General features: G+C 25.8%; 1 protein-coding gene across 1 annotated transcript; it reads right to left on the reverse strand.

Moving 5' to 3' along the window:
- Window positions 1-421: 421 nt before the first annotated feature.
- LOC113850814 (phospholipase A(1) DAD1, chloroplastic-like) lies at window positions 422-1,723 on the reverse strand. The gene has a single exon (XM_027481343.1). The coding sequence runs from the start codon at window positions 1,721-1,723 to the stop codon at window positions 422-424; it is 1,302 nt and encodes a 433-aa protein (XP_027337144.1).
- Window positions 1,724-10,866: the final 9,143 nt, after the last annotated feature.

Raw genomic sequence — 10,866 nt, forward strand, 5'->3', positions numbered from 1 at the left:
GATTGAATCCAAAACCTACTTCATCAGTTAAAGTATTAGATTTCAATTTCCTCACTAAAGAAAGCCACACCCACCCAATCACTTAATATTACTCAAGCAATAAAATTAAATTCAACTCATCTTAAGAAAAAACAAAACAAAAGGGAAGAGTTAAAGCCAAGGTTGTGGTTATTTAAGGTTTTTCTCCTATAAAACACAAATCTGTTAAAAAAAAGAATATAAGAAAAGGATCACCGTATATAGTTATAAAGCTATATTGAATGTGAATATTGCACATATACAAGTTTCCTATTTTAATTTTTTTTTATATACTCACATAAAGGTGTCTCTTCCAAGATGTACAAACTTCATTTCCATGATAAAAACTATAACTAATTGCATTTTCTTATGGATTTTTTCTATATATCAATGTCACATCCTATTATTCAAGAAGCGAAGAAGATTCAAATTCATGGCTAAAAGGAGTTGAATTTTTGTGTGTGCAAGGGCATGACGAGCTTACAAAATTTTTTACCAAATGAAGGTATGTCTTGAGATCGTGACACATGGCAACGTCTCCCCTACTGAGATATGGTGATTCCTTGCTACTTAGCCTCAATTCTTGTCCAATGTCAGCATACACCAATTGCATGTCCTCTACGCACGTGTGCAACCATCGTGACAAGATTCCCACGTGGACACCACTGTTGCTTGCCACGTCATCTAAGTTCACTACAAACCCTGGAACCCTAGTCACAACATCATCAGAATTTACTATTCTTAGTATTTTAATCCCACGTTGTTCCAATTGTTTCCTAAAACTCTCGTTTCCGACGCGGGGCCCACCAAAAGACACAACGGTTACCATCGGTGCATCGTTGAAAGTGGCGGTTATATCATACGCGCTCAAGATTGCGAGTGCGGCTCCAAGACTGTGGCCGGTTAGGGTTAAACTGAGTGGCTCGTTGGTGTATGTTTGGATTACTCTTCCAATCTCTTCTCTCACCATTTCTTGCAAGCTTGCATGTGTGGTGGTTTTGGATGTGTAAAGGCTCAAAAACCCTTTTTGCACCATTGGACTAACACTATCTTCTTCTTCTTCTTCTTCTACATGATTTGGCAAGTGTGTTAAGGTGGCACGTAGGTTTTCTAACCACTCCAAACATGTAGCTGTTCCCCTAAAAGCAATCACAATGTCGCGTCTACCAAGTCGAGTAATTTCATTTTTGTGTTCACAAATTGCTACGTACCCAATCCAACAAGATTGTGTACAAGTCCACTTAAACATTTTATTCATCCACGTTGGTATGTGAATTCCACACGTCACACGCAGATTTTTGGTTAACCGATATCCGTAGTTTGCCAAACCACACCGTCTCAAAAGTGATTTTTTAGGGTAAAGACAAGTGGCATAAGTGAGAGAAGAATAATCAAAGTCAAAGGAATAATAGGCAGCATCCACAAAGTGACCGTATCTTAAGATTTCCAAGCGTAGGTTATCATCAAGAGGATCTAGCAAACCTTCCCAATTGTTAATTCCTTGGTATTGCTTCCACTTGTGCCCAAGTTTTGGGAAGTTGCATTTGGCTGAGTTAGGCTTGAGTCGACTCCATGAGAACAAAGACTTGTTGTTGAATTGTGAGCATACGGTGGATTCGGATGAAGAAATCAAAGTAGGGTTGGGTTTGGAAATAGAAGATGATGCAAGTGGTTGGATTGCGGCTGTTTTGATACCAAGCCTCATTATAGAGACTCTATATGGCTATATGGGATCTCCTCCACTTTATTGAAATTTAGGCATTTGCATGCCATTTATATATATATATATATATATATATATATATATATATATATGGGAATACTCAAGAAAGTGGAAGATATTGAGTTAAAAAAATATGGGTTTTTTTAAGTTCAGCACTGTTGAGTTTAAATATCTATAAATTATAAAAAAAAGTATATATTTATTATATTAAGGTTATAAAAATAGAATAAATACATTTATTTTTAATAAAATTTAATTATTATTAACCATGTTAACAAAATTTTGGTACTTATTGTAAATAATCCTATTTGCTGTTTTTTTTAATATATAAATAAATAATATTAAATTTTTATTTACAAAATTATAGTATTTAATATTATTAATGTATTAAATTTTATTTATTTTTATAAAATATTACTATATGTTGATTCTTATACACGTTATGAAAATCGATACATGCATGTGAGTGTGAAAATTTTCATTTTTAGTAATTATTTATTGATGTTTCTCATAATAACAACATTATTTTTAAACTGGGCAAGTGTATTTTGGATGCGATAAATGTGAAGTCTTGGAATTGATTTTCAGTAAGAATAATTGGTGTAAAATGTATTTTTCAAGATTGATGTTGTTCCCCATGGTGCATGTTCTAGCACAATTAGTTTTCGTTTTATAGCTTAACTAATTTTGAGTTATACTAATCTTGTATGTGTGATGAAAGCCTTGTTACTTATATATTTATAATAAATTTTTCTCTTAAAAATAATAAATTTACTATTGTTTCTCTACCAATAGCATAACCTAGATTCACAATCATCTCATTGGACTGGCTCAAATCCTGAAAGATTTTCTTCACATCGTAAAACAACTTCAGCTTTTAATCACTTGAGATACAAAATATTAATTTAATTTGGATATTTTTACGTCCCCTTTAATTTTTTATTATTCTTTTTTTTTCCTATGATGATATATCTTATTTTTCTCCCTTTGCTTCTTCCGTTTTTTTTTAACTCAATGAGTTGCATACAACCCAAATGGCTGAAACTAAGGAGTTGCTACTAATTTTATGGCTGAAACTTTTAGTTTAATTGGCGGGCAGTGATTTTTGCAAGAATAATGAATTGCTACTTTGCAAGGTATACTGTCCTTGATTTAATTTTATGACATTGGATTATTAGTTTCTATCTTTCTAGTGAAAAATTTCATAATTTTATTCAATTTTTGCGTTCTTAATGTTTGAGGTATATATATATTGGACGGATCTTATATTTACATGCCATGAATGATAAAGGGTAAACTAAAATTGTTGAAAAATTTAGGATTTGTAACTTGGTAATCATTACATAAAGATAAGCTTAATTCTCAAGAAAGTACTAGGTTTATAAAGCTGGACGATTCTGACTAACCAATATGAGCTATCTATAATGATGATATCACCTCTCAAACTTATATAGGAACTTTGGAACAACATATTAAATAAATAGTTTTTATTAACTTTCACCCTTAAAATTAAGTTTAAGTACTTATAAATAATATATTTTTATTAAAATATATGATTGATTATATTTTAAAAATAATAAATTTTTTTTAAAAAATCACTTTTACTTAACTATTTATCATCAATATTAAGTATCAAAATTAACATCTTTTTTAAAATAAAATAATTTTTTTTGACATGCGTATACTTAATTGTTAGCCAAATCTGTTTTAGGTAATATATGATTGTATAGTCAATGTCATGATAGTGATTGAAGAGTAGAATGCACATTAATGGAATGGTGTGCGACCAATGCCACTAAAACCCGTGTTTGTGCAATAAAGATGCACCACTTCCTTTTAAAGCCATTCGATCATAGTTTAATAGTACCATATTCCATACACGACTGTTTCTTCATATACAGCACTTTCAAGGGGAATATTGACCTTCGCTTCAACGTCAAAAACTAATCCTCACATTTTCTTCCATAAAGAACCGGTTGGTAACACGTGTAATTTATAAATAAATAAAGTATTTTATTAACTTTACTACGATAAGTAGCTAATAATAATAAAATTTTATTAAAAAAAATATTTATTGTAATTTTATAACTTTAATATAATTTTTTTTATAAGCAACTTTAATATAATAACTGTATATTTTTTTTATAAAATTTTTTTATCTATAAATATTTAGAATCAGTCCTAAAGATTGAGGTTAACAGAACTTATAAATAAATTACTTCTATAATTTTTTTCTAAGAGAATTACTTTTATATAGAACTTGTGCGAGATAGTGGAGGGAATTTGCTGTTAGGATTTAGCAAAAAAATTAGTCCTATTTCACCTTTGGAAGCTAAACTTTGGGCCCTCTATTTTGGCATTATTCAACTAATTGTAAAGAAAGATTTTTATTGGGTTTGGATTGAGAGCAACTGTAAACAAGTTATTCACCTTATTCAGCAAGTTCAGCTTCCTTTCCATCCACTGTTCAAGTTGATATAGGATATTAGGAACAGTCTTCACCCCATCAAATGTATCAGACTTTGGTATATTTGTAGAGATACTAATGTCTATGCTGACAGCCTAACTAAGGTTAGTTTAGAGGATTATGTGTACCCTTCAGAGTTTGAACCTGCCCTTAGGGCCGTTCTTAACCTTTTTAAGACCTAGGCAAAATAAAAAATTAGAACCCTTTAAAAAAATTATAAAATATAATAAACAAAATAAAATTATATATTAATAATTTTATTAAAATAATACTTTTTCTTAAATAACTATAATTTTTTCTAATAAAATTATTAAAAAAAAATATTATTTCATTCAACCAACTCTTATGTTATAATTAACTACCAAAATACAGAAGATCATAAAAAATGAGTTCTACGAGCATTCTGAGATGCAAAATCATCAATGATAACATTAACATTAATGTTTTTAAAAAATTCTATATCGATTGATAAAATTGTGAGACCATTCAACGGTTCTTGTAACATTGATGACCTTAGGTAGGTTTTGATTAACTTTAACTTTAAAAAACTTCTTTCAATTGATGATATAGTCATTGGAACCGTAAAAAAAGTTCTATAATTGATTAAAATATTTAAATAACAATCTGCAAATTTAACAAACTCAATAACTATTAAATTTTTTGAAAAAAACTAAAATTTTCCATGAGATTTAATGTTAAGAATAGTAAAATTTTAGAATTAAATGAAGTTTTGAATCTACAAAGGTCAATGAGTCGACTACATTTATAACAAGTGAGGTGCAAAAAATTAAAAAGTTTTTTTGTTTTTCTATTTTTTCCAACTACAAACTATAAGAGTTGAAATTTTTTTCAAGTAAAAGTAGGACACAATTTTTACTTTGCGCCCTCTTTTAAGCTTGGACCTTAGGCGATCGCACCTCTAAACTACCCTCAAAATCGGGTCTGCCTGCCCTTTAGAGTCTCCTCCCTTTTCTTTGTATGGATTCTCTTAGTATAAGGCTCCCTAGAAACTCTTTGTAGTTTGGTGTTGTTTTGGCTTTTAGCCCTTCTTTTTAGCAATATATATATATATATATATATAAGAAATTACTTCTTATTTTTTTTAGTTGACTAAAAATAATGAATAAAAAATATGAGAAACTATTTTGAATAATTTAAAAAATTATAATTATAATAAATTCTTAAAATAAAAATACTTTTTATGATTGTAATGACCTAAAAAGCAACTGGGCAATTACAAAAAAAATCTTTAAAAAAAAGTCCATTTTATATATTTCTATTTTTATCTTGTCTAATTAAGATGTTAAAAATATTATTTTTTTATAAACAATATTTCTATTTTTAGGAAAAACTGAAACAAACTTACCCATTAATTTTAGGTAATGACAAAAAGTATGTTTTTCAGATGTATGCATAATCACCGGCAGGCCAAAGTTTGTTTTTCATATCGATTGCTCATTATAATTTTATTTTATTTGAATATGAATATTTCCTAAGAGTGTCCATAAATTGTGTTGGATGGTTTTTGACATAAAAAATTGACATTAAAATTTTACGAGTTGAGTTGGATAGATTTAAATAAAATATATATATATCTTTACCTGATCCGAACTGACTCAATCAAAAATAAGTTAGATATTAATTTAACATTTACATCATTGTATAAAAAAATTAAAATTATATATATGATTAATGACTTAATCTTAATATTTTAAATAATAAATCTATCAAAACTAAATGAGAAATAATTCATTTTAAAATATAATATAATACTAAGAATTTAATATTTATTTAGAATAAAGAATTAAAATAATGCTAAGTAAAAAATAAACTTTGACAATCTCTTATAAATTATAAAATTTAATATTTAATATTTATTTCACAACTTAAAGTAATACATAATATTTAAAAATTAAAAAATTAAATTATTTATTAATATTAAATTATTCACTTCAAACAAGTTGAAAAAAAATTTAAAATAGTATATAATTAATTAAAAAAAACTTATATGTGATAAATTATTAGGTATAGTAAGTTATATTTTAACACTACAAACTTACCATCGAATCTGTAATTCGTTGAGTTCTAATATTTTTATTCAAATTAACTTATTTATTCGAACCAATTTATTAATTTTTAATTAATTTGAATTGGGTTAGTTAAGTTCATCGAGTCAACAAATCTCGTGATATTATATTACTTAAAAAATGGGATTTAAAAAAACTTGATTTTGCATATTTAAGATTATTTATAAGTAATATTACCATAAGTTATTAAAATAATATCTTTTATTTTAACTAAAGTATTACAAAAAAAATGTCTAAAAACTTATTATTATTCTTGTTAATGGTTGCAATTGAAGCCTCATCGTCTTATCGGTTCTTGAAAATGGGAACAACTGTGTGCTTTTTTGGAGATGTTATCCCTCAATGCCTTGTCATTTTCACGACCTCTACACCTATTTCAACACATGTTTCATTAGCTATGGGTCTTTAGCAAAATGGTGTATAACTATAGCTCAGTGTTGTCTTTGTGTGCCTCCACTGTGTCTATATAATTTTGATCCCCACAAACAAAATATTCCAAATCTTTCGCACATGGAAAAATTAATCATAATCGTAAAGAAATTTTCATATTTCAATTCTCTATGTGGATTTTAAAGTTTTAAACAAAGTTCTAATTATTTTAGTTTTACCTTAATTGAATGAAAATCTTTGATCAATCATTATTATATGGCTTCAAGTTGAATATAATCATATGGTTACATAGCCCATCAAAATTTTGTAGAGAATTATAAGTAAATGTAATTAATGCAATTAACATAGTTGTGGCATTTTCCAAAACTTGATTATTGCATGTGATTATAATTACGGTTGTAGATCATATTTTAAACCTTTATAATCAAAAGGTTATGATGTTTGGTTTGAACAACTAAGATAGTGAAGAACTCCATTTTGTGTGCGTGTTGGGCTGCATGTTGCCACCCACTCTTCGTTAGGTTGGTGTTGTCATTTTAAGTTTCGTTTGTTTTTATAATTTATAATTTTAACTTTTAAACACTCTAACAAGCTTCCACATTTGTTTAATTTTCTCCCTTGAGTGGATCATTTTACTTTGATAAGAGTAATTCTACTTAATAACTTTTTATAAATATTAAATTTTGACAATTTATTATTAAATTATTTTTTAATAGATTAAGTTTGCATATACTTTATATAAATAAAAAATATATTTATATGAATATTAAATTTGACTAAATTTTAATACGGAAGAGAACATGAATGTATGATCTTATGATAAAATTAATGTTTATAAAAAAATTTAAAGAAAATAACTTTTAATATAGAAACTTTTTCAGTACTCTATGTTTATATAACTTATTTTGTTTTTATTTCTTTTTATCTGAGTGTAAACACCTCTTAAAGTGCTTACCAACTATTTTCCAGATGGTATATACTTCTAGTTTGAATCATTATTTGGATATGTTTCAGTGGTGTCCAATTCCTGTACCAGTGTTTTTGGTTGTGCTGTTGAGTACAGTCCCTACATTTAGTTTTTGGGTTATTATAAGTAATTGGACTTCATATTGAAATGATGCATAAGTTTATAAAACATATAATATTTTTTACACCATTAATTATTCATAATGCATTCTTAATAATATTAAATAGACTTTTATTTATAAAGTATATATTAGTAAAATTTATTATCGTATAACCATAAAATATTAAATAATTTAAAAATTGATTTAATTAAAATACATTCATAATTTAACTTTTTTTATACAGCCATTCAATAAAAATTGTCATATAAACAATAATCTTTAACTTTTGTCATAGTTTGTATGAAAGTTATACTTATCATGAATTTTAATTGATTAAAGGTGTAAAAGTTTTTTTCACCTGACAATGTATTTAAATTAAAAATACTTTGTTACAACGTAATTACATTTATCTACAAAATAATAAATATATAATATGTGATTAAGTTCATTATAATATCGAATTAAAAAGTATCAATTTTAATAAAAAAATTATATTTTCTATATCAGATAAATAAAATTATTACTTTTTAAAACGAATACTTATCACAGTATTCTCTTTCAATCATAAAGTTTAAACTATTTTTTACATAAATTAAATGGTTTCTATCCATTCAATGATATCTATTATAAAAAGTCAAACTAAATAATTTTATAAGAAAAAATTTGATGTATCTGATGGAATTTTTTAATTCACAATTATAGAATTATTTTATTCATAGAATTATGCCATTTAATAGGTAAGTATAATAATGTTTTTAAAATTAAATATTATAAGTATATAATATTTAAAATAACGAATAGAATTTTTCACACATAAGTATATATTCATCTATAAAACGATATTATTCAAGTAATTATTACTTGAATTTATTAAAATTAATATAAAAATAAAAATAGAAATATATAAAAAAATTCTTTTAAGGTTGAAAATACAAAGATATTAAGAAACCAAAAAAATTACATAAAAAATTATGAGCTATTTGTTGATTATGCAATATTAATGCAACTCGTTTTCGTCATTAAAGTGGGTTAATAATACTTAAGAAAAAATAATTTAAATAACCTGCGTGCTCACAGAGTAACAAAAACTAAGTTTATATATATATATATATATATATATATATATATATATATATATATATATATATATATATATAATCTCCATAGTCACAGATATGAAGAAATATGTGTTTAATTTGTAAGATGAAAGCCTCATAGATAATAAATTTCTTTGTAGGGAATCTTCCTACTTATTAAATCAATAATATTTTATATTTTTAAGACATTAATATATATTTATATTTAATATTTATTTAATCAATTATTAAAAAAATTAGTAAGAACAAATACTAGAAGAATGTGATATACGTACAAATGATGATTGAGAAATGCTCTCAATAAAATAACTTCGACGTTGAGAAAACAATATCGTGAGGCAAGCCAACATAGAAATGATGATTGTTCTGAGATTATATTTTATTTTAAGAATAATGTTAGCAATCTTTTAACATACATGTTAATTATTAATTAAAATTGATTGAAAATTATATATATATATATATATAAGAAAGACAATGGCTGCGCGCCACTTCAATGGCTGTAAAGCACTTGCAATCCCAAACTTTCCATTGCAAAGCGTATCTCTAAAATTTCTTTTGAGATTCTAATCTTATTTTCTGTGTCATCTTTATCGTATAGCAAAGACAAACAATAATAATATTTTGATTATTTTCAGCCTTCTATTTTGTGTGCCCTATTCTATTTTCTCTTAGTATATGCCATATGAAGTACAACATTGCTATAAAACCATCACCGAGTAATTATATTAAGCTTAATTTTAATTAATCGTTAATGTACATGGCAGAAGTTTTTACTTTTGCTTTTAGGCATATCATTTGTTTTAACTTTTAAATGTGTTTTGGAAGTGAAATAGTAATAGATGAAGACTTGTGCTGGCCAAGAGTTGCAGCACTGAAAAATGTATTTCGCACGTTAAATTGAATAATTAATGCTATATATTTTAAATTTAAATTTTAGTTGATTGTGAATTTTTTTTTAGTATCTTAAATTTTTATTTTTTATTTAGTTTAATTTAAATTTTACTTAGATCGCACACCTAAATATGGTAGATGAGTCTATCATTAAATTTTTTTTATATATATAAAAACTCAAATCCGAATCTTATTTAAGTAATATTGAACCGCTTGTTACTTGGATCAACATTTGTTAATTAACAAATATCTTTTTATTAATAACATACCGTACATTTAAATATAACACTCTAATCACTATTATGATGTGATATATTTTATGGTATATTTCATTACCCTTGTCTTATAATAGAAATTATTTTATAAAATGTTATATTATAAGTTGTTAGTAACATGTGCATTATTTTATTTTAATATCTTTAGTTTCTACAACAACTCATCTAATTTTTATCAGCAGGTTCTCTTCTCTTCTCTCATCATGTGACTTTTTTTTCCTGCATGGTTGACTCAATTAGTGTTTAGTCAAACCAAACTCATTTAGTGTGCATGTTTCGAAGTTCCTGTGTTTATTACATAATTAATTTTTTTATTTAAATAAAATAATGAGAAAATTTTGAAAATTTATAAAAAATAAGTTTTGTGAACAAATTTTCTAACACAGTCATTTTAACACATTTTATGTCATTAATTGACTTTTATTAAAAAAAGGTCTTATAGACTTATTTTTTAACACTCATTTAATGATATAGTTCCTAAAATATTTTATCTATTTATCTTTATTCATTCTTCCTTACACAATTATTATTGATCACTATCTTCATTCATCATAGACAACTTTGTCAGTGTCATTGGACACTTTTTCAACACTACTTTGATTAATTTTTATGTCAATCTCTCTAGTTCTTTTTCAAATAACATTCATTCTAACTTTACCCACATAATTTTTTTTTAACAAATAAACCTAAAGGAATAATACGTACTAGTCTCAAAATCTTAAATATTCTTTCCAATGGACTCAAAAATAGCATATCGTCTTCCATTAGAGACTTTATTTCACTGAAAAATCTCACTTTAACTTTGAACTCATTTTTGGAGATGTTCCAAATTCTATTTTTGTCATATC

The sequence above is a fragment of the Abrus precatorius genome, unplaced genomic scaffold, assembly GCF_003935025.1.
Source record: "Abrus precatorius isolate BTA unplaced genomic scaffold, Abrus_2018 Scaffold9, whole genome shotgun sequence".
Classification (NCBI taxonomy): Eukaryota; Viridiplantae; Streptophyta; class Magnoliopsida; order Fabales; family Fabaceae; genus Abrus; species Abrus precatorius.